The sequence below is a fragment of the Saccopteryx bilineata genome, chromosome 1, assembly GCF_036850765.1.
Source record: "Saccopteryx bilineata isolate mSacBil1 chromosome 1, mSacBil1_pri_phased_curated, whole genome shotgun sequence".
Lineage (NCBI taxonomy): Eukaryota > Metazoa > Chordata > Mammalia > Chiroptera > Emballonuridae > Saccopteryx > Saccopteryx bilineata.
Window position 1 is genome coordinate 305,945,970 of NC_089490.1, and position 25,045 is coordinate 305,971,014.

Below are 25,045 nucleotides of genomic sequence, written 5' to 3' on the forward strand. Positions count from 1 at the left end.
AAACAAAAAACTAAGTGAGTCACTCAAAAGCACAGAGCTACTAAATGGGAAAGGGGAGATTTTTGTATATTCTCAAAAATCACCAGGAGGGCATAATGTAATCAAGACTTGAGTCTCAAGTTATCTATCTAAGCAATAAACAAAAATCCTAAGTCAAATGCATGATCAGTACTCAATGAATATATGCTGAATTAAAATGAAGCTGCTTCAGGGAAGTGATCAGATACTTCATCACCAAAAGCACCTAACTATATCTGGTGGTAGGCCCAGCAGGTACTACAACACAATATGATCTCGATCTCTCTCTCTTACACAAGAGTCAAGGCTTTCCTCTTTCTTTGTTTACTTGGTACCTCACCACTTAAGAACAATTTCCCAATTTTGAATAGCAACTTCCCAAAGAAGATGCTGAATCACTTATTGGTTCATTTGGTCATGCATTCATTCAACAAATATTTACTGCACACGTACTATGAGCCAGGCACCGTGTTTAAGCAAAAGGATATAGTGGAAGCCAAACAAGCACAGTCTTTGTTCTCATGGAATTTGCAGCCTGGTGGAAAATACAGATATTAAGAAATAATAATATGTGTAACAAAATAATATGTGTTCCAAAAAGGGAGGTAAAGAATGCCTTCTGCTGATTACCAGCATCAACATAAAAGGGTGTGGAATTCCTTATTGATAAAACAAAGCCTACTGTGTATCTTCGAGATGAATCTAACCTCTAATTCCAATTGAAATTAGTGAGACTCCAATGCTTGCTAACTGATTAGTCTCACAGAACCCCGACTGACCACATAACTGCAACATAATATTATGTGACTTTTAAGATCCACTAATTCCAACTTTGACCAGCCTTACAGAGAATAGCGCCATGTGAGAACAGCTTGCTGTTGGCATTTAAGGTTTCTGACCCAAAAAAATCTGCATAGTTACTGACCGAAAAAAATCGCCATTGCTTTCTCTCTCCTACTTCTGGCCACAGAGGCAAAGCCAGTAAGGCTAGCCATAGTTTCCAACCTATCAAAATAAAGTGAACTATTTTAAATCTAAAAAAAAAGGACCATGAATAGAGCCTAGCTTCCTTCACTGGAGTCACCTACCGACCCCCAAGCTACATGACATTCAATAACAGCTCCTAATGCAAAACTCAAAGATATACATTAAAATCAAACTGGAAGTTTTTCCAATGAAGGAAACAGAAAAAACAAACAACAGGTACTTCAAATATACAATCTTATATATAATCATGACATCCACATTCTTGATAGCATCTCTCCTGAGCTAAGGATACTGCTGGAAGCACAAAGAGAAAGGGTATTTTATAGCATGGCTATCTTCAGTCAGACATCCCCAACAGGATTTGAACCATGAATGTGTTTTATATGTGTGACTAAAGTATACTGCTGCTAATATTGCAAGACCATCTGTCATCAACATAAGGTGCCACCATTTCCTTCTAAGGGAATAATATAAATCAGTGCAGATGTTTACACAGTTTGGAGAAAATGCCAAGATAAATCTACAGAGTATAGATAAAGAAGCAGATACACCCACTGAGACAACTTCACGTGACAGGAAATGAGCAGCGTTAGGAAAAAAAATGTCTAAACCTGGAACCTACGAAATTTTTCTATCCAACAGTCTAGGAGGTGCCATTTTTCAGTATAAGGAATCTGAAAATAAAGCTATGAAGCCATGCAAAAAGAAACAACAAAGAGGAAACAAAACTAAACCACATTTTCTCTGAATTTCTGACCATTTTTTCTATAGCTTATTTGCAAAATTCTTACAGAGAAGAATAAAAAGACTTATATGACCAAATGAATGTCAGGTAGAGTAAAAGATCATCTCCTATTCTAAGATGAGAAGACCTAAGGAGTACATGGGACTTGGAATAAGATTTCAGAGGTGTTGACCACAGAAGACTCAAAGGAGAGTTTTGTTTGTTTTTGTTGTTTTGTTTCATTTAAGAGACCGGCAGGAAGAGGGAAGCAGAGACAGGAACATTGAGCTGTTACTGTATGTTCCTTGACCGGGGATCAAACCAGCAACTCTGTACTTCCAGACGACGTTCCAACCAACTGAACTATCTGGCCAGGGATTTTTTTTTTAATTGATTTTTAGAGAGACAGAGAGAGGAAAGGGAGAGAGGAGAGGGGGAAGGGGAGTATTCATTTGTTGTTCCACTCAGTTGTGCATTCCTTGGTTGCTTCCCATGTATGCCCTGACCAGGGACCAAACCTACCACTTTGTCATTTCAGGACAATGCTCTAACCGACTGAGCTAACCAGTCAGGGCCAGAAATTTATTTTAAATATACACTTACTGATTCTGTGCGACTGCTGCTGGGAGGGCGGTATGTCCAATCTATGGTGAGTTTGTCAGTAACAGAGGAAGTCGACTTGAAAGTGCATTTCAGCTTGATCTTTTCTCCAACATAACCCCGAACATGAGCATCCACTTTAATGTCCAAGGAAAGGACAATGTGAGCACCTAATCAAAGCAACCCCAAACATTTAAAGTGTTTTCATTCGGGTGGAATATACAAATGATTAAACAATATAAAGATGTTATCATGTTTAGGGCTTTCATAAAAACCATAGCAATAAATACCTTCTCACACAAGTTCAAAGGGACAAGGAATGAATGTCTATGTTACTCAAGGATACTATTTTTATCATTTTACAATATTAAATCAGAGGATGAATGTTTGGATAAAAATTCAAAAACTGGTTGCAACAACATTTTTCTAAATACAGACTTGTGGTTAAACAAGCAGGTCAGCCCACAAGAGACTAAAACACCAGTCACTCTCCCAAAACTCACTCTCTCTCTCTCTCTCTCTCTCTCAATATATGTCAGCTGTTGTGGTCTAAGGCAGTGGTTCCCAACCCCCGGGCCGCTGACTGGTACCGGTCTGTGGGCCATTTGGTACCGGTCCGCAGAAAAAGAATAAATAACTTACATTATTTCCATTTTATTTATATTTGTCTGAATGATGTTTTATTTTTTTTAAATGACCAGATTCCCTCTGTTACATCCATCTAAGACTCACTCTTGACGCTTGTCTCGGTCACGTGATACATTTATCCATCCCACCCTAAAGGCCAGTCTATGAAAATATTTTCTGACATTAAACTGGTCTGTGGCCCAAAAAAGGTTGGGGACCACTGGACTAAGGGGCTTACCCCAAGTACAGCAAGGTTGTAACCCGAGAGTTAACCACTGCCTCAACTACTAGCAAAATGGGAACAGAAAATAAGAACAGTATGTTTCTTTTTCAAAGAATCTTATAAAACTGCCAAAGGTGCTATCTAGTTTTGTTTTGTTTTTTCCTTTCTTAAAATAGGTTAACGAATCACACATCCATTAAAAGTAAATCAGGGAAAGGAAAATAGAACAACTTAATGCCTTCTAAAATGTAAAATTAAAATATCATATTCAAATTCCCAAGAGACTTACTCTTTCCAAAACCACCACATTATCCAATTTTGACACTCTACTACCCCAAAGAAGTTGGCACCAACTTCTAACCAATCCCCTCTGCTTTCAGAGAATGGCGAGTAGAAATTTATCTCCCCCACTAGGGAGCCATTTTTTAGGAAAGTAAGCCTCCAGTGTTTTATTTTTCCTGCTTCCTTTTCTAAGAAAGTAAGTCATGATTCTTCTGGCAGGCTAAAGGCAAACAGAGCAGCAAGGTCTCAAAGACAGCAAACCCATGCACTGTCCTGAAAACATAAGAGTCCTCCAGTAAAGGCTCCAGTACTACCATTTGCCGGCTCTGTGGTCTTAGCACATTTCTTTACGTCTTCAGTTTCTCACTTTGGTAAGAATGAGAATAGCACTTATCTTAGAAGCTCGTTGTGAGGAATAAATGAGTTAAAACATGTACAACACTGAGAAGCCTAACTAACTCAGAGTAAATGCTCAGTACATGTTAGATAGTTTCATCATCATTATTGCCACTTCTTCGGTTCTGCCGGTCTCTCCCAACCCTTCCTATCACAGACCCAGTTATGAGTCATCCATTCCACTCCTTTATTTCTGCTGCTTTGAATCATTTTTCTTGCTCCTCTCTAGACAATCTGGTCTGTTCACATTCCTCTTAAAGGAGGAGCTCAAGACTGAGCTCACAACTCTAATAAGAATATGACCCATCCCAAAGATGACACTTACTTCTGGTTCATGAATAGCATCCTCTCTAACTTTGCCAGGCTGAACTTATCATTCCTTCCAAGCCTCTGCAAATGCCATTCCTCTGCCTGAAAAGCTTTCGTCCCTCGGTACCTGCTCTCTTCTGAGTCCTCACTCCTGATCCAGTTCTTTAAAAAGGAAGGTGTAAATGGATAAACTACACTCTCCCTATACTCCATTCCTTTATTCTAAAACATAAGTACAGTAGAGAGATTTTTAAATATGGATTTAGAATTAGATAGACCTGGATTTCAACTTCTAGACCAGCTACTTTCTAGCTATAAGAACTTGATTAGTTACCTAATCAGTTCAACCTTCTATTTCCTCACTTGGTAAATGGGAATAATAAGATCTACTTCACTGGGTCCCTGTGAGGATCTAATAAGATTATATAAGACAACCACAAAATACTTAGCAAAGCACCTGAAATAGAAACCTTCAATAAATGTTAGCTACTATCATTAAAATAAATACCATAAATATTCAAAATCCTTCAATAATTCTCTATTGGGCTATAGAATAAAACCCAAATAGGGACAATCTGGTCCCAAACTTTTGCTTCTTCACCCACCTACCCATCCCATCCCCTTCACCATGCCTTGAATGTTCTTCCATCTCCTAAATTTACTATGTCCTGTCACACTACTGTGCCTTTTTTGGAATGTCTTTGTCTGGAAGGCTCTCCCCATCCCTACCAATCCTGTCTGGGTTGTTTTCCCCACACGACATCCCCCACATGTGAGCTGGGTGCTCACATAGGTTCAAAACCCAGCTCAACTATCAGCCCCCGGTGGGGCCGACCCCATTCCTTGATGCAGGTCACTGTTCCTTTTTCAATGATCTCATTACATGTAGCACGTAATGCTACTCAAGTACATATACCATTGACTACACTCAGTTTCAAAAGACAACTTCCTCCATTAATGCAACAATCTTTTTTTCTTTTTCTTTTTTACAGAGACAGAGAGAGGGATAGATAGGGATAGATAGGAACGGAGAGAGATGAGAAGCATCAATTATCAGTTTTTCGTTGCAACACTTTAGTTGTTCATTGATTGCTTTCTCATATGTGCCTTGACCGCAGACCTTCAGCAGAATGAGTACCCCCTTGCTCGAGCCAGCGACCTTGGGTTCAATCTGGTGAGCTTTGCTCAAACCAGATGAGCTCATGCTCAAGCTAGCGACCTTGGGGTCTCGAACCTGGGTCCTCCGCATCCTAGTCTGACGCTCTATCCACTGCGCCACCGCCTGGTCAGGTTAATGCAATGACCTTGAGGGCAAAATTCAGAAGGAGGGGAGTAGGCAGAAAGTGACTGAAAGAAAAAAGTGGACAGGTCACCAGAAATTCTAGTACAGGAATAAAGTGCACTCTATAGTCACCCACTCTCTTCCTATCCCTCCTTTACAGTATTTTTTAACATTACTAAGACCCCTACACGCCTATGTGACCACTCCTAGGCTATTGCTGGGGTACAATGAAGGAGGAAAATCACAAAACTGCACAGATAGTTACCATAAGAAATTCATGGATTTCATCCATAGCTGAGCCATTAATGAAGACTGATGGCCCTTTACCCAGCCTTAGTTAGCTCCTTGTTCTGAATCCTCAAACTCTGCAATTCTCTTTCATCCTCTGTATACCTACAAGCCCCTCATTCTCAGAAGAAAATGTCTCCTCTTACTTATTCAAGAAACTTGAGGCCATACACACTGACCAGCCACACAACATCCTGCATCTGCATTTATCCTTACTTCCAATCTCATAGGGTGCCGTGCCCCTTTTCCTATGCAAGGTCAACTCCTCTGCTCAGCCCTCGACCAGTCCCCTCCAAGTCCTGCTCTAGCACAAAAACCCTCTCTACTATCTTCAACCTCTCCCTTCCAAGAGAGACTCTCTATTCTCATTCTCTAAACACAAAGAAGTCTCTCTCATCCTTAAAAACAAGCAAACCAATAAATCACAACAAACAAAACAACAACAATCTTCCCCTAACCCTGGAATACTATTCATTACCAACTACTCCTCTCTCTTTCCTTTCTAAGCCCGCTTCTACACCTAATATCATTTTCTCCCATCCCATCCACTGCTGGACCCTTCAGTACAAGCTGGATTCTACTGCCACTTCTGATAAAGGGCATCAGGTCTTAAAACTGCAAAATATAAGGAATTAAAACCCCAGTAGGTACTTTTCTACCCTGATTTTACTGGCTCTCTCTGCAGCAGGGACTGCTTTACCTTCTCTATACCAAGGCTTCCATGACAAATTCTCTCACTCATTCACTCAATCTTCATACACGTATTCATTGAGCAGTGTTCTGTGCCACCCTCTCAGCATGGAATTAAATGTGAGCCAACCAAATACACTCCCTGCTTTGGAACTTAAAATACATAAGTTCCATATATTTATCAAATCATAAAGACAAATGTATAATGACAAGCTCTAATAAGCACTGTGAAGAAAAAACAAAGAGAGAGGCTATGAGAACTGTACTTGTCAATGTAGGGTTAATGAAAGCATCCCTGAAAAAGTTACTTTTGAGATGAGTTCTGAAGGGTAATAGGTAATGAGAGTATTCCAGGCAAAGGAGCAGCATGCGTAAAGGTTTGTGCCAAGGAGTACAGTCAAGTCAGAGAACTGAAATGAAGGCAGTATGGCTGCAACACAAAGAGAGAGAAATGAGGTATGGCTAGGAGGTAAGAAGGAAGTTAAAAATTTGGTTCCTTATTCTTAGAGAAATGGAAAGCTGTGAAAAATACATAAATGTGGACCCTGGCTGCTTGGCTCAGTGGATAGAGTATTGGCCCAGCATGCAGATGTACCAGATTCCATCCCCAATCAGGGCACACATGAGAAGCGACCATCTGCTTCTCTTCCCCTTCTTCTCCCCCTTCTTTCTCTTTCCCTCTCACAGCCAGTGGCTCAACTGGTTTGAACATTGGCCCCAGGTGCTGAGGACAGCCTGGCTAGTCTGAGCGGCAGCCTCAGGCACTAAAAATAGCTCAGTTAATTCAAGCATCAGCCCTAGACGGGGGCTGCCAGGTGGATCCTGGTCAGGGTCCAGGATAGAGTCTATCTATCCTCCTCTCACATAAAAAAAAATACATAGATGTGATACTGAGTGATTAAAAGATATGATAAAGCTTGCATTTTTAAAAGATTACTCTAGGGAAGACAATCAGGGGGAGCCAAGAGTGAATATAATAAGATCATTTAGGAGGCAACTACCATAGTCAAGTGAGAAATAAGAATAGCTTGATCTAAGATAGTGGGAGCGGGCAGGAGAGAACTAGGAAGACAACAATAGTTACAAGGTAAAATCAGCAAGAATTGGTGATGGATCGGACATGGAATGTTAGAAAAAGAAGAGTGTCAAGGATGACCCCCCAGTTCCTGACTGGGTGATACTGTTCACTGACACATCCAGGGAAGACTAGAAAAGTACTAAGCTTGGAAGGAAAGAATATAAGTTGATTGTGGATAAATTTAAGGTGCCTTTGAGATACACAAGGGATGATTCAAGGAGGTAGCTGGTTTAGGGAAGGGTCGGCAAACTATGACACACAGGCCAAATATAGCCCTCAACATCTACAAAAAATGTGGGGTTTTTTGTATTTTTCCAAAGTTAGAAGTGGGGAGGAATGAGACAGACTCCCACATGCGCTCGACCGGGATCCACCCGGCATGCCCACCAGGAGGCGATGCTCTGCCCATCTAGGGCATTGCTCCTTTGAGGCTGGAGCCGTCCTCAGTGCCTGGGGCAACTTTGTTCCAATGGAGCCTTGGCTGCAGGAGGGGAAGAGAGAGACAGAGAGAAAGGAGCGGGGGAAGGGTGGAGAAGCAGATGGGCATTTTTCCTGTGTGCCCTGGCTGGAAATCAAAGCCAGGACTTCCACATGCCAGGCCGACACTCTACCACTGAGCCAACCGGCCAGGGCCATACAAAAAGTTTTATTAGAACACAGCCATGTTGACTCATTGACATACTGTGTCGGAATGCTTTTGTGCTATTCCAGTAGAGTTGAGTGGTTGCAAGAGACCATGTAGTCCACAAAGTGTAAAATATTTATTCTCTGGCCTTTTACAAAGTGTAAAATATTTATTCTCTGTGTGTCAAACAGTTTAGAACAAAGAATATGGATTAGAGAGTTATAAATCAGAATCTCACTAGTCTCCCTCCAACCAACCGTCCACACTGATTGTGTTATATATTCACATACACACACACACAAATTCCTGTCAAATCTCTTTTTAAGGATCCCCCTTTCCTACCCACCCCTTAAACACGGGTGTTCCTTAGAGTTCCACCATAAGTCCATGATCTTTCATTTAACACATTCTCCTTGGACAATCCTATCCACTTTTATAGATTTAATAACTGCTAATAGGCTAGTGATTCCCTAATTTATATTGCTAGCCATGACTTGCCTCTGAGTATCCAAATATTATTGGATATACCATTGAATATCACCACAACAGGATCTCAAATTGAAGGTAGTGAGCTTTTATTTGTTGCCAGCTCTATCCATTCCCCCTATCTCCTTTCCTAACAATACAAATTTTATTTGGCTCTCCAACCTTTTCAATGTGGCCCAAGAGCTTGGGGAAAGATGCTGGTCCATGCAGGAAAGAGAAGGCACAATCAGCAGCAACTTTGAAAATTGTATGGACTACTTTCCAAAAGGGACTTTTCTCATGGTAAAGGAAGTCAACAAAGGCATAAAGCCTTTGCCATCCCCAAGCCTGAAAGAGCAAAGGGGGAAATGGTGTTACCAGAGCCTGGTATGGTATAGAGCTATGGCTACCTGATAGAAGTTGTAGCCACAGAGGGACACAGCCACTATAGATCATGCACTAAGACAAGGAGGGAGTAGGGAGGAAATGCCCTGATGTCTTTCACCTCCTGCCCTCTAATCTGCCAATGCCTCCCACTGACCAAACCTAAGTGAGAGCCACAGAAAGCAAGCCTGGCTGATGCAATCTAAAGGATCAGCTTTCCAGGGAGTAGAGAAGAACAGAAAAGGGAAGTAAAGGACCTAGTGAGAGAGGAGCAAACTAAGAATAACTAGCAACTGACCCTACTCCCAGCTCAGCGAAGGACCCAGACTGGACCAAACCAATCATTAGTTCCACAGGTGTGCTGATAAACAGCTAAAGGAAAAAAAATCAGATATGTAGGCTTTGACAATTTCTGTAATAAAATATTTTCACCATGGCTAATTTCAAGCTACAAAGGCAGCCTCCAATGCTGAATTAGGAAGAGATGTGCATAATCAGCCCTTGAAAGCCATTTGGAGCTGACTTTAGCACACCAGCCTCCTGCCCACAGAGGTATGTTTGGAAGTAACCCTGTATGCTTTAAGCTAACTCAATCAAAGTAAATTTCAGAAAATTTGCTTGGAAAGGTATTTTATGTCTCCATGTCTTGTTTATGTTCTTCTGTATCTCTGGAATTTTCCTCACTCTTTTATCTATAAGTAACTTTCATTCTTCTTTTAAGATTTAATTTTGATCAGACAAAAAAAAAAAAGAAAAAAAGGCATCCAAATCGGAAAGGAAAAAGTAAAAGTGTCATTGCTGACATGATACTGTATATAGAAAACCCTAGTCTCTGCCAAAAAACTACTAGACCTAATAAATGAATTCAGCAAAGTAACAGGATACAAAATTAATATTCAGATATCAGTGGCGTTTTTATATACCAATAATGAACTATCAGAAAGAAAGTTAAGGAAACAACCCCATTTACTACTGCAACAACAACAACAAAGTACCTAGGAATAAATTTAAACAAGGAGGCAAAAGACTTGTACTCAGAAAATTATAGAACATTGAAAAAAAAATTGAGGAAGATACAAACAAGTGGAAGCACACACCATGTTCATGTATAGGAAGAATTAACATCATTGATATGTCCATACTACACAAAGCAATCTATAGGTTCAACACAATTCCTACTAAAATACCAATGGCATACTTCACAAATCTAGAACAAATATTCTAACAATTTATATGGATCCAAAAGAGAATCCAAATGGCCTCAGCAATCTTGATAATGAAGAACAAAGTGGACGGTATCATACTACTTGATATCAAGCTATACTACAAGTCCACTGTAATCAAAACAGCCTGGTACTGGCATAGTAACAGGTATATAGATCAATGGGACAGAATAGAGAACCCAGAAATAAACCCACACCTATATAGTTAATTAATACTTGATAAAGGAGGCAAGAGTATAAAACTGAGAAAAAATAGTCTCTTCAATAAATGGTGTTGAGAAAATTGGACAGGTACATGCAAAAAAATGAAGCTAGACCACTAACACCATTCACAAAAAATAAACTCAAGATGGATAAAAGACTTAAATGCAAGTCATGAAACCATAAAAATCCTATAAGAAAACATAGGTAGTAGACTCTCAAATATCTCTTGTAGCAGTATTTTTGCTGATATATCTCCAAGGGTAAGTGAAACAAAGTTAAAAATAAACAAATGGGGCTACATCAAACTAAAACGCTTTTGCACAGCAAAATAAACCATCAACAAAATGAAAAGATGAAAAGACAACCCATTGTATGGGAGAACATATTTGCTGATATCAGACAAGGGGTTAATAACCACAATTTATAAAGAACTTATAAAACTCTACACCAGAAAGATAAACAATACACTTAAAAAATGGGCAAAGGACATGAAGGGACACTTTTCCAAAGAGGACATACACACAGCCAATAGGCATATAAAAATTGCTTAACAACACTAATCATCAGAGATGCAAATTAAAACCACAATGAATATCACCTCACACCTGTCAGAATGGCACTTATCAACATATCAACAAACAAGTCCTGGTGAGAATGTGGAGACAAGGGAACCCTAGTGGTGGGAATTCCCTGCTGGTGGGAATGCAGACTTGTGCAGCCACTGTGGAAAAGCAGTATGGAGTTTCCTTAAAAAATTAAAAATGGCTCCGCCTTTTGACCCAGCTATCCCACTTCTGGGAATACAGTGTGTCTGTAAAGTCATGGTGCACTTTTGACCAGTCACAGGAAAGCAACAAAAGATGATAGAAATGTGAAATCTGCACCAAATAAAAGGAAAACTCTCCCAGTTTCATACCTATTCAGTGCAGTTCGATGTGGGCTCATGCACAGATTTTTTAGGGCTCCTTAGGTAGCTATCCCGTATAGCCTCTACAGACTCATCACTGACTGATGGCCTACCAGAATGGGGTTTCTCCACCAAACTGCTGGTTTCCTTCATCTGCTTATCCCACCGAGTAATGTTATTCCTATGTGGTGGCACTTTGTTATAAATGTGCCGATATTCACATTGCACTTTGGTCAAGGATTCGATTTTAGTGAGCCACAGAACACACTGTACTTTCCTCTGTACCTACCATCCACATCTCAACTGGCATGGCCATGGGCTGCTCCACTGTATACACGGTGTTAATTCATCATCTGCACATGCGCACATGCTGCCACATCATCTTACAGAAACTGGGAGGGTTTTCCTTTTATTTGGTGCAGATTCCACATTTCTATCGTCTTTTGTTGCTTTCCTGTGACTGGTTAAAAGTGCACCATGACTTTATGTACACACTGTATATCTTAAGAATACCGAAACACTAATTCAAAAGAATATATGTAACCCCAAGTTCATTGCAGCATTATTTACAATAGCCATTTCTGGAAACAACCCAAGTAACCATAATTGGATGAATAGATAAAAAGCTGTGGAATACTATGCGGCAGTAAAAAGAAGGCAATGATTGCCACAGCATGGATGAACATGGAAATTATTGTGCTAAGTGAAATAAACCAGGCAGAGAAAGACAAATACCGTATGATCTCACTTATATGTGGAATCTAATGAACACAATAAACTGATGAACAAAACAGAAATAGGAATGGAACAGACAGACAGCTGTCAGAGAGAAGGAGAGTGAGGTAACTGGATGAAAGGTGAAGGAATTAGCCAAAAAATATACATAAATAATACATAAAACACAGACAACAGAGTAGCAATAGCCAGAAAGGAAGGGATGGTGGAGGTAGATGGAGGAGGGCACTGTTGGGGGGAAATGAGGGCAGAAAGAGACTTTGCTATGGACGGGGGGTGCACAATGCAGTGTATAGATGGTGTTATATTGAGTTACACACTTGAAACCTATATGGTTTGGCGAACCATGTCATCCCAACAAATTAAAAATAATTTTTTTTAAATACTGGAAATAAAGCTGTTAAAGAGCAATTCTGTACTCTAAAGAAATATAAAAAACAAAAAGATTCAATTTTGATGACACCTTCAGGAAGTCTTCCTTGTATCCTCATGGCAGATTAAGGGCCCTCTTCTGTGCACCTATGGTTTCTAGTGCATAACAGAAACATGCCTCTTAGTACAAAATTCTAAAATCTGTTGACTTGCCTGTCTTCTGCAACAGAGGCTAAGCTAATCAAAACAGAACCTAGCACATTGTGGATGCTCAGTAATATTTATTCCATTGAACCAAAACAACAATTTCCTTTTTATAAGACAAAAATTTTTACAAAATAAACATAAAAATGAAAAATTCTGGCCCTGGCTGGTTGGCTCAGTGGTAGAGCATGGGCCTGGCATGTGGATGTCCTGGGTTTTATTCTCAGTCAGGGCATACAGAAGTAACCATCTGCTTCTCCACCCCTCCCCATTTTCCCTCTCTCCCCCTCCCACAGCCATGGGCCCAGGCACTGAGAATAGCTCCCTGGCCACTGCCTCAGTTGCTAAAGATAGCTTGGTTGCCAAGCAATGAAGCAAACTGTCCAGATAGGCAAAGCATCTCCCCTTAGAGGGCTTGCCAGGTGGGTCCCAGTTAGGGTGCATGCAGGAGTCTCTCTACCCCCCTACTCTCACTGAATAAAAACAAATAAGTATTTTTAAAAATTAAAAATTCTGCCTGACCAGGTGGTGGCGCAGTGGATAGAGCGTTGGACTGGGATGCGGAAGGACCCAGGTTCGAGACTCCAAGGTCGCCAGCTTGAGCGCGGGCTCATCTGGCTTGAGCAAAAAAGAAGCTCACCAGCTTGGACCCAAGGTCGCTGGCTCCAGCAGGGGGTTGCTCGATCTGCTGAAGGCCCACGGGAAAGGCACATGTGAGAAAGCAATCAATGAACAACTAAGAAGTCGCAACGCGCAACGAGAAACTGATGATTGATGCTTCTCATCTCTCTCCGTTCCTGTCTGTCTGTCCCTGTCTATCTCTGCCTCTGTAAAAAAAAAAAAAAAAAAAAAAAAAAAATCTGAGCACATTTGGTTACTGAACTATATATAGTAAGTACACCGTTAATAAACCTACATACCTACAAGATCTTTCTTGTTGATATGTTTGAACTCCATGTTCATGAACGTGGTTTTGCCATAAAGTTATCAATATTACTGTAAAGTCCCTGAAATCTAAACACTACTTAAGCAGGTCTTAGATATACAGTTACAGAAAAGTAAGATCCATGAATGAACTAGTCTATATTACTAATCTATCCATCAGGAGATGGGTTCCTCTTGGGGGAGAAGAGATAAGGACTGGAAGGAAGCACAGGGAAGGCTCTGGAGTGCCAGCACTGTCCTTTATCCCAATCCGGGTGCAAGTTACCCAGGTGTGTTCAGTTTCTGGAAGGCAGCTATGCTAACCACTATACCAACGCCACTGTTCAGTTTCTGATAATTCATTGAACTGTATGCTTATGACATGTGCACTTTTCTCTCTATATATAAATAGTATACTAAAATTGTTTTTTAAATCAATGGATGTAAAATAATGTCTCCTTCGCTCATAATAAAAATAAGAATATCAATCCAATATTACATTCATTCAGAAATTTCTATTGTAGGCCTAATGTGCTTATACTTATCTTTTCACATGAGTAAAAAAATTTATCACCGGGTAAAAACAGCTAACTATAGAAATACTCATGATAATTAAAATGTTTAATCTGGGAGGAAAACAAGAAAATCACATAAGAAATTTTTGACAGTTTTCCAAAATATAAATCTGTCAGCCTTTGATCCATAAAATTGCCCACTTAAATGGAAATGCGAAAGTTTAAGAACTTTCGGTGCCTCGTCTGAGTGGTGGTGGTGGTGCAGTGGATAGGGTGCTCACCCAGGATGCTGAGGTCCCAGGTTCAAATCCCTGAGGTTGCTGGCTTGATTGTGGACTCATTCAGCTGGAGTGCAGGCTCATCAGCTTGAGGGTGGGATCATCAATGTGATGATCACTGGCTTGAAGCCCAAGGTCACTAGCTTGAACAAGGCATCACTGGCTCAGCTAGAGTACCCCATTCAAGCCTCACATATGAGAAGCAATCAACAAACAAGTAAAGTGATGCAACTATGAGTTGATGCTTCTCATCTCTGTCCCTTCCTGTCTGTCTGTCTCTCTCTCTCGTGAAAAAAAAAAAAAAAGGCAGCAAGCAAGCTTAGGTGCCTCACCTACTGTTTCTAGTACATACTTAGACAACTGATGTAGCACTAGTACTTAGATAACTGATATAGCGGTACATTAATAACTTAGGGAGAATTCAAACAAGCTAATAATTTAATGGGTCTTATCTTTAAAGAGGAAAGACAAACACTGGTAAGAAACAAAAGGTATCATCCAACAGATTCAAAAGATTTTTTTTTAAAGAACCTTGAAAACATGCTAATTGAAGGAAGCTAGTCACAGAAAAAAACCAGATTATAGGATTCCATTTATATAAAATGTCCCGAGTAGGCAAATCCAAAGCAATAGAAAGTAGTTTGATATATGCCAAAAGGTAGGGGAAAAAGGAATGGGGAGAACTGTTCATGGGTACGGAGTTTCTCTTTGGGGTGATGAAAATGATGCCAAATTGTAGTAATGCTTGCACAATTCTGTAAATATACTAAAAATCACTGAAGGGTACACTTTAAACGGGTAAATTGTATGCCATGTGAATTATATCTCAAAAAAAACTGTTTTGTTTTTATTAATTGATTTTGGAGAAAGAGGAAGGGAGAGAGAAAGAAACACCAATTTTTTGTTCCACTTATTTATACATTCACTGATTGATTCTTGTATGTGCCCTGACCAGGGATTGAACCTGCAACCTTGGCATACTAGAACAACACTCTAGTCAACTGAGCTACCTGGCCAGGGCTCAGAAAAATCTTACTTTTAAAAGGCAAAAGATAAATCAATTTGACAAGCATACAGATCATAAAATCAACTTTTAATGTTTTAATAGTTTGGCTTGCTAGATTTGCTGCATGCTAGATGTGAAATGATGTCAAATTTAATAACCCACCCATAATTTCTATATTTCTTTAAAATAGTACAGTATTTGAACTTGCCATAGTGGGGAGGAGGTCTAGGATTATTATTTGGAATGACAGTAGGTCAACCTAAACATTCTATTGCAAAATAATTTAGCTGAAAAACTGGACACTTGTAATGACACAGGTAACTGGGAGGAATCAGGAAGTGTGCTGGCAGCATGATTACTCATCAAAGAAATAAAAACTTCCCAGCCTTACCCACTGAGATTTAGAACACCTTAAGTCTTTATGTTAAAGGTCCCCTTCAGAAATTTCTATTACTCACAGAGAAATATGTTAAAATTCATCTTGATGCTAGCTCCACTAATACATGATTCTTTCCTCCAAAAAACCCCATACATACATGTTTTTTTTAATTCAGCAAATAACTGCACCCTAGAATAAAGGTAATCAGGTTGGATTAAAATGTATGCAATTTGAAAACTGCATAAAAGCAAAACTTAGCCAAATTTTAAGAATGTCATAGGATGAAAACTGTGCTTCTGATATTAGTTAATACTATACATTAACATTTTAACAGAATTGAGTGCCCTTTCTTGTATTTTTTAAAAATGTGCTATTATACAGAGACGTGTGGTAGAATTGGGCACCTTAAACCTGTATGTTAACCAGCGTCACCCCAATAAAATTCAATTTTTAAAATAAATATTCTATTAAAATGTTAAAGCAGTTGCTTTTTCCTCAACAAAATACGCCTCTATAACCAAATCACAGCACATCTTTCCTGTAACTAACACACGTTTTACTTCATAGGCCTTGTTAATCAGCCACCAAACATAAACTTACCAACTCATGTTCTTTTTTCCCAAAATACTGGGACAAACTACTACACTCTAGAACTGCCCTTTCCTAATCACGGCACGCAGGCCACAAAACCAAGCGGAGTCCCTCAGTCACAAGACTAGCAAAACACAACTTGCGCCATCACCAGAAGGCATCGCAGTCACGCAAGGTGGTCGAGGTCCCAAGGGGCTCCAGAAAGTACTCACAAACCACTAGCGCCACTGAGTGGGCGGTGACTACCCACACCCTCCCGCATCCTTCCTTCCTTTTCACAGAAGCTTCTTGGGGGCTTTCCTGAGACCACCGCGGCCGGAACCGGAACAGCGACCATCTTCCCTAGCCCCCGACCGGAAGTGGGTCTGAGCCGCGGGCTACTCGCCTTGGAAGAATAGGACGCCCAGCAGTGGAAGCAGAGTGCAGCCACGACCTCGTGCCACGCCGGCTTGCTGCATCCCGTCAGCTCTCCAGATGTTTGCACACCTTGTTTACCGCTCCCAGTAACAACGCAGGTAACACCGGAAGTGATGTAGCGAGAGGCAGCGGAAACGCTTAAAATGGCGATTCAACGTTGCCATGGGAACATGGCTCCCCCCCCCCCCCCTCGCCCCAGAACCACACCTGAACTTGCTCACTGACCAGCGATTCTTTGTCATGTAGGAGTTGGTTTGGTTTATTCTCTTTTGCTTGCAAGTGAGATAGGCTACAGGCTTTGAGAATTTTACTGTTTAATTTTATGGACTCCTGCAGGACAAGCTAATCTTATTCTCTGACTCTTCCTGAAGGTTTTTTGGGTTTTTTTACTCCTTATGTATTTTATTTGAATGCTCCCATAATAGTAAAGTTAGAGTTCAGAGGACCTAAGAGATAATACAGGATAAGGCAATAAATACATATGTGTTAGGACTTCGTGGTGAATTTAAATGTGCCTTAAGTCTCATGTTATTTTTTTGTTTGGGGGTTTGTTTGTTTTTTGTATTTTTCTGAAGTGAAAAGGGTGGGGGCAGCAGACAACTCCCGCCTGTCCCCGACCGGATCCACCCGGCATGCCCACCAAGGGGCCATTGGCTGCAACCAGAACCAATCTAGCCCCTGCAGTGGAGGCCATGCAGCCATCCTCAGCGGCGGAGCCAACTTTACTCCAATGGAGCCTTGGCTGTGGGAGGGTGTTGGGCAGATAAAATATATTATGCTCACTTTGTTAAAGATGGCGCTGCCCACATGGAAGCTGTTGCCCAGGTGATATTAATGTGTGTTGGGGGCAGGCTGTGGGCAGGCAGGATCCTTGTAGCCTGGGGTTAATTTCTGGATTAAGCCTTTCCCACCTTTTTTTTTTTTTTTTTCTGAAGCTGGAAACGGGGAGGCAGTCAGACAGACTCCCACATGTGCCCAACCGGGATCCACCTGGCACACCCACCAAGGGGTGATGCTCTGCCCATCCGGAGCATCGCTCTCTTGCGACCAGAGCCAGTCTAGCGCCTGAGGCAGAGGCCATGGAGCCATCCTCAGTGCCTGGGCCATCTTTGCTCCAAGGAAGCCTTGGCTGCAGGAGGGGAAGAGAGAAACAGAGAGGAAGGAGAGGGGGAGGGGTGGAGGAGCAGATGGGCGCTTCTCCTATGTGCCCTGGCTGGGAATTGAACCCGGGACTTCCGCACACCAGGCCGATGCTCTACCACTGAGCCAACCGGCCAGGGCCCTTTCCCACCCTTTTTGATGTGGGGTGCTACAATCCCATCTTGACTCAGATAAGTGACTTTGTATTAGAGACTTCCCTATTTTGTATATTGGATTAAAGGTTTGGATTTCTACACTATAAAATAGGGGCAGAATAGGAGCTTGTTCTCTTGTTTCCTGAGATTATCATTAGAGGAGAGAGCAGAGAGGAGAGCAGAGAAAGACCACGTGGAGGAGAGGAGAAGCAGCCAAGATGGTGGAGTGTTGAGTGAGAAGCAAGTTTGTGCAGGGAGAAGAAAGGAGATGGGGAACAGAGGTGAATAAGTCTGGTGAGCTAGAAACCTTTGATTCTAGGAAACTCGGATAAGTCAGTAGCTTTGTGAGCACTGAATGTGAGTGGGGTTTGGAGCCCAGTGTGTGTTTTTACTTGCCCGCTGGGTGCAAGCTAGGATTAAAGATGATGGCCCACCAGTTTTTGGCTCCGTTGTTTCTTTACCGACTGTCCGAATCCTATGCGAACCTGCACAGGCCAGGCGGCTGTGATGGTGGCTGTGGCCACTACTGGCTTTACAGAGGGGAAGAGAGAGATAGAAAGGAAGGAGATGGGGAAGAGTGGAGAAGCAGATGGGCACTTCTTCTGTGTGCCCTGGCAGCGAATTGAACCTGGGACTTCCACACGCTGGGCCAAAGCTGTACTGCTGAGCCAGCGGGCCAGAGCTCATGTTACTTTCTAATGTAGCTATTACATAATCCAGCTCAGTACCTACTGGAATTGAGTGTTTATTAAATTGCTGTTGACAGTAGTATTGAAACTATTACAGCATTTAATAGAGGGGGAAGGAAACTGATATTTGTTTATCTTTTACTTGATAAAGTGGGAAAGTAATGTTTTCACGGTGCTTGAAATGGAAAGAGATGGTGACACATTCTTCTGGAAAAAATGTGGAATGGTACCCTGCTTTAATCATTAGTCAACCTAGAATCTCAGTATACATATTTATTGAAAGCAAGAGGGAAACAAAATTCAGCTTTTGGGAACATTTAATAACTTTTCATTTTTCAACTCATTTTTTTACTAAACTTGAAAGCCAGTAGTTTTCACTATTAAGAAGGTAATGCAAAAGTACCAAATGGAATAGGTAATACTCTTCCTTTGAAGGAACCCCCAAACTAAGTGTTTGTTGTGCCAGATTCTGAGATAACCAAAGCAATGTGAAAATTCTGTGGAACTCCATATTGGTTTATTTATCCAGTAGAAATTAAGTCTATCTATCATTGACTTCTAAGTGGCCAGAAAAAATTTTTTTTCAGTTAAGATAAAATACATACCCATCGGCTTTCTGTTACCTGGTGTGTAAAATTTAGATTTGTATGTAAAGCAAGTTATATAACTGGTAATTCTTTATTGCTAAAGGTTATTTACATAAATGTTTAAGGCATAATAGAATTTTAAATTATGATACGGAAGTTCTCTTTAAAAAGAAGACACTGAACAACAGGGCCATTGGCCTTTGAGTATTTAGCCAAGACATAGCTACAAGTTTTGCTGAAAAGGCATTCCATGAGTTTTTAATTACTTCTTCATTACACTTATGGCACACCATCCAGGCTATTTGTTTTGTTTTTGTCTTTTGTTGTTGTTAAGTGAGGGGAGGGAAGGTAGTGAGACAGACTCCCACATGTGCCCCCACCAAAATCCACCTGGGCCAATGCTCAAATCATCCAAGTTATTTTTAGAATCAGCCAAGCCATCCTCGGCACCCAGGGCCAATGCTTGAACCAATGGAGCCACTGGCTGCTGGAGGAGAAGAGGGAGAGAAAGGCAAGAGGGAGGGGGAGAGAAGCAGATGGTCAGCTTCTCCTGTGTGCTCTGACTGAAAATCGAACCGAGAGACATACCATTCCCCATGTATAAGACGATCCCATGTATAAGACACACCTTAATTTTGGGGCCCGAAATTTGAAAAAAAATGTATTACATAAAGTTATTGAACTCAAGTTTTATTCATCATAAAATTCATACAACTCCTCATCACTGTCAAAACTCCCATCCATTAGCTTGTCCTAATTTGTGTGTGTTGATGAATCACTGTCTTCAACAATGAGCACAAAAACAAGTGCAAAAAAACAGAAATGCAAGTAAAAAAATCTACAACCACTGTATAAGACGCACCTAGTTTTTAGAGCCTAAATTTTTCGAAAGAAATTGCATCTTATACATGGAGAAATACAGTAATATACTGGGCCAACGCTCTATCCACTGAGCAACTGGTCAGGGTCCAGGCTATTTGTTTTAAGAAACATCCAGTTTTTATACTTTGAAAGCGTTGATTATGGAGAAAATAGAAAACATGAATTAAAAGTTACTATAGACTTTTTTTAAGAAGAAACTTTTTTATTGATTTTAGAGAGGAAAGGGAGAGAGAGAAAGAGAAACACTGATATGTCGTTCCACTTATTTATGCATTCGTTGGTTGATTCTTGTATGTGCCCTGACCGGGGATCAAACCCATAACCTTGGCATATCAAAATGATGCTCTAACCAACTAAGCTACCTGGCCAGGGAAAAAGTAATACAGACTTTAAATTTAATTTTTAGTTTCAAAACTAGGTATTAAAACTTTACTTCTTGGAGCAACCATGACAGATTGAGCAATTCAGTCTCATACTATTCATCACCAGAACGCTGCAGCCCTGTGTAAACAGTTTCAACTTTCTCGGGAAGCAGCATGGCAGATTGGGAAATCCTGTCCAAGGGGTCCTATACTACAATCTGCCCCTTCATTTGGAGTTAACCCTCAAGGACCCCTACCAAGACAACTTTGGCAAATGGATGTTACTCATATACCTTCATTTGGCAAATAGTCCTATGTCCACGTTACAGTGGATACATATTCTGGATTTATAGTAACCTCTGTCAGAACAGGAAAGGCTGCTAAGCATGTTATAGCTCATTGTCTGTATGCATTGTTCTATTATTGGATTTCCTAAACTGGTTAAACTGAAAATGCTCCTACATATGGAGCAAAAGCATTTACTGTATTTTGTCATTCTTACAGTCATAATACATAATACAGTTAAGGTATTATTAAAGTGTACCCAGCAAATATTTTAAGGTCAATTTAAAAAAATTTAAAAGGGAGGAGTCATATCCTGGAACTCCTACGGGTCTACCATATCATGCTTTTTACTTAAAAAATTTTTAAATTTCTTTTGAATGCTGATGAACAGGAGGCACCAAATCTTTTTCTCCTGCAACTACCTTCTTTATTTCATCCAGCTAATGACACTGTTTTGTCTTTTACCAAATAGCTCCAGATATATGTAAAAGATTTATATAGGCGGATGGGGATCCTCAAACCCCTCAGCGAGATCTACTGAGCATGGCTTTTAAGATACCTAGAGGCAGAAAAAGCCCAATAGAGATCAGGGGAACTACCAGCTTTTAGGATATGCCCTTAAAGGCTCCAACGCCCCAAAGGGGTCTCATAGGATGCCATCTGGGTCCTGCTTCAATAGTGGAAAGGAAGGTCATTGAGCTAAAGCCTGCCAGACTTACATGCCTCTGCTGTGAGGAAACAGAGACACTGGAAGGTAGGCTTCCCCCTCGCTCCTCTAAGGGAGGGTTCAGTCTCTTCCAGCCCTGCTCCAGCCACCTATGACCTAACCTTGCCCAGAATGCAGGGGTTTGCCACTGAAGGCTGAAGGGGCCCAGGGCTGTCGGCCCCATCTACAACACTGTGGACGGAGCCTAGGGTATTTCTTCCAAGAAGCAGGTAAACTGATCTCATTTGCACAAGGGCCACTTAACTATGTCTTGCCTGAATAGTCAGGTTTTTTATTCTTCCCTCGAAGATCTCTGTTGTGGATGTTGATAGTCCTATTTTCTGCTGCTTTGTTTAATATATAGTGTTTCCTTTATTCCTCCCACCTCAAGGCCCCACTCATATTTCAGGCTGGGACCTACTCCTAATTTAGAGCTCTCTTTCCCCCTTTTGCCAACTTCTATTATGAATCTACCTTTGCCACCCAGCTTAGTGTATCCCAAGGTTCTCTTTACCAAGCCACAGTCACAGAGCTCCAGGGAAAAGCAACCTGGTCTCATCTCTCCAGGCAGAGGAGAACAGAAGCTCCATCTCCACACATGCTGCAGATGGCTTTTCCAGTCTACCTGAATCATTACCAGCTAGAAGCTGTGGTCATTGGGACTTGGACGTGAGCTGCAAAGTATAGAATTGTGACAATTCCAGTGCCATGCAGACTTTTCCTGGATGTGTACTTTTCCTGGACTCCTGCTCCTTGGGACAGCTCCTAACAGACTGAACTGGAGTTGGGTTGCACTTATCAGGGACTTGGCATGGTGTTGGAGCCAACTTAGACTTGGTGAACTTGTTAAGGACACTACTCTTTTATGGATTCTTGCTATATTGGCCAAGAGTTTGCTTAAAGGCTTTAATCACTGTAAAAAAAAGATAGAGGTCTGGATAAAGAAGATGTGGCACATATACACCATGGTATACTATTCAGCCATAAGAAATGATGACATCAGATCACTTACAACAAAATGGTGGGATCTTGATAACATTATACTGAGTGAAATAAGTAAATCAGAAAAAAAACAAGAACTGCAGGATTCCACACATTGGTGGGACATAAAAACGAGACTAAGAGACATGGACAAGAGTGTGGTGGTTACGGGGGGCAGGGAGAGGGAAGGAGGAAGAGGGGGAGGGAGAGGGGGAGGGGCACAAAGAAAGCTAGATAGAGGGTGATGGAGGACAATCTGACTTTGGGTGATGGGTATGCAACATGATTGAATGACAAGATAACCTGGACATGTTTTCTTTGAATATATGTACCCTGATTTATTGATGTCACCCCATTAAAATTAATAAAAAATTATTTATTAAAAAAAATCTTTATTCTGAGCAGGTGGTAGCACAGTGAATAGAGTGTTGACCTGGGATGCTGAGCACCCAGATTTGAAACCCCAAGGTTGCTTGCTTGAGCATGGGGTTGCCAGCTTGAGCATGGGATCATAGACATTACCCTATGGTTGCTGGCTTGAACCCAAAGGTCTCTGGCTTGAAGCCCAAGGTTGCTGGCTTGAACAAGGGGTCACTGGCTCTTCTGGAGTCCCCCATTCAAGCCCCACATATGAGAAGCAATCATTGAACAGCTGAAGTGATGCAACTACAAGGTGATGCTTCTCATCTCTCCCTTTTTGTGTCTGTGTCTGTTTCTTCTGTCTGTTTCTCTCTCACTCGCTAAAAGAAAAAGAACTTTAGACAATGTAATAGGCAAAACGAGAGAGGTATGAAATGTATTTGAGAAGCAAGGTTTGTGTATAAATTATACCAATTTTTTTAACTATTGAAAAAAATACCAAAGTTCAGCATCTTTAAATACAGGTAACCTATTTGAAAACTTCCTTTTGTTAAAAGAAATAACATCTTCACTTTCACCAGTGAGTGAAAACTGAAAATATTATGTAGTAAAGGTTTTTGGGAGCCTAAACCTTTTTTTCTTTTTTGGAGGGGGTGGGTTATTTATTGATTTTACAGAGAGAAGGGGTGGAAAGCAAGAAGTGTCAACTCATAGTTGCGTCACTGTAGTTGTTCATTACTTGCTTGCTGTAAGTGCCTTGACCAGGCAAGCTCTGGGTTTAGAACCAGTGACCTCAGAGTCCCAGGTTGACGCTTTATCCGCTGTGCCACCACAAGCTAGGCAGGAGGCCTAAACTTTTAAATGTTTTCTATCTTTTGAATAAATGCTGCTAAAGCTTGTGTTTGGAAAGAAACCAGGAAACTAGACACTTTATAAAACACTCTCTCTTGCCTGACCAGGCAGTAGCACAGTGGATAGAGCGTCAGACTGGGACGCAAGGAAGACCCAGGTTCAAAACCCCAAGGTCGCCAGCTTGAGTGCAGGCTCATCTGGTTTGAGCAAGGCTCATCAGCTTGAGCCCAAGGTCGCTGGCTTGAGCAAGGGGTCTCTCTGTCTGCTATAGCCCCCTGGTCAAGACACAGGGGAGAAAGCAATCAATGAACAACTAAAGTGCTACAACCAAGAATTTATGCTTCTCATCTCTCTCCCTTCCTGTCTGTCTGTCCCTCTCTCTGTCTCCCTCTGTCCCTGTCAAAAACAAAACAAAACAAAAAACCTCTCTTCTTTTTATAGACCACTTATTAAGTTTCTTTTATCTACTAGTATAAGAGAAAAAAGAATAAAGTTGGTTTCCTTCTGTTAGTTTTGGTATTTCTTTGCCCTATAGCAAATTCTCTCCCAAAACAAGCAAATTTTTAAAAAGAAAAGAAAAAATGCAAATAAATTTTTCAATTCTCAGAGCTTTGTATAACACTGTACAAAATCATCATCATTTAGGGTTGAATTTTTTCACCAGCCCTAAATTTTTAAGGTCGTAAAATACTATTTCAGAATTCTTCTATTTAACTGTTTAATGATTCCAGTCTACAAATCAATGAGCATAGACTTTGCTCTGTTGTCATAGATAACTGAAATCAGGGAAGAGGTGGCAGGAAGGACAGATAAGCTAAGCAGTCATTCACTGCTCATAGAAGACCTGCACTGTTGATGGTTTTTCTCAGCATAGAAAAAAAGTGACAGGCAGATCATCCTGAGGTTGGCATTTGTCAATCTATTAGCATTTAGGTAACCTTTTCTTAATTACTCTGTGATTGAGACTTGCACTATAGTAAACCTTAGATCAGTTGACAAAGAAAAACAATCATTATTCTAGGATATTGAAAGAAATTCAGTAAAACAAGATGTATCCTAAATTTAAAGAGAGCCATAAAAATCAAACTGTTCTTTAACACTTTAGGATTTTCTGTTAATCAAAAAGAGCTGGGAAAATTGGCACACCTTTTGACTGAGAGTGTGAGAAGGAAAAAACAAACACATTAACTTGAGTAGCAAGAGTGCTGCTCTAAAGGAAATGTTAAAGTAAATGTAGTGATAGACAAATCAACTTTTATCCCATTTGCTGCCAGTATATGTGTGTGTGTGTGTGTGTGTGTGTATACACATAT

The 25,045-nt window shown here is 40.8% G+C and overlaps 1 protein-coding gene across 1 annotated transcript in view; it reads right to left on the reverse strand.

Moving 5' to 3' along the window:
- MPZL3 (myelin protein zero like 3) overlaps positions 1-16,838 on the reverse strand; it is a 35,493-nt gene extending 18,655 nt beyond the window's left edge. Inside the window, exons 1-2 of the mRNA XM_066245859.1 lie at positions 16,702-16,838; positions 2,333-2,499 (exon numbers count right to left, since the gene is read on the reverse strand). Coding sequence (XP_066101956.1) covers positions 2,333-2,499; positions 16,702-16,774 — 240 coding nt within the window. The 5' untranslated portion in view covers positions 16,775-16,838. The remainder of the gene's footprint in view (positions 1-2,332; positions 2,500-16,701) is intronic.
- Positions 16,839-25,045: the final 8,207 nt, after the last annotated feature.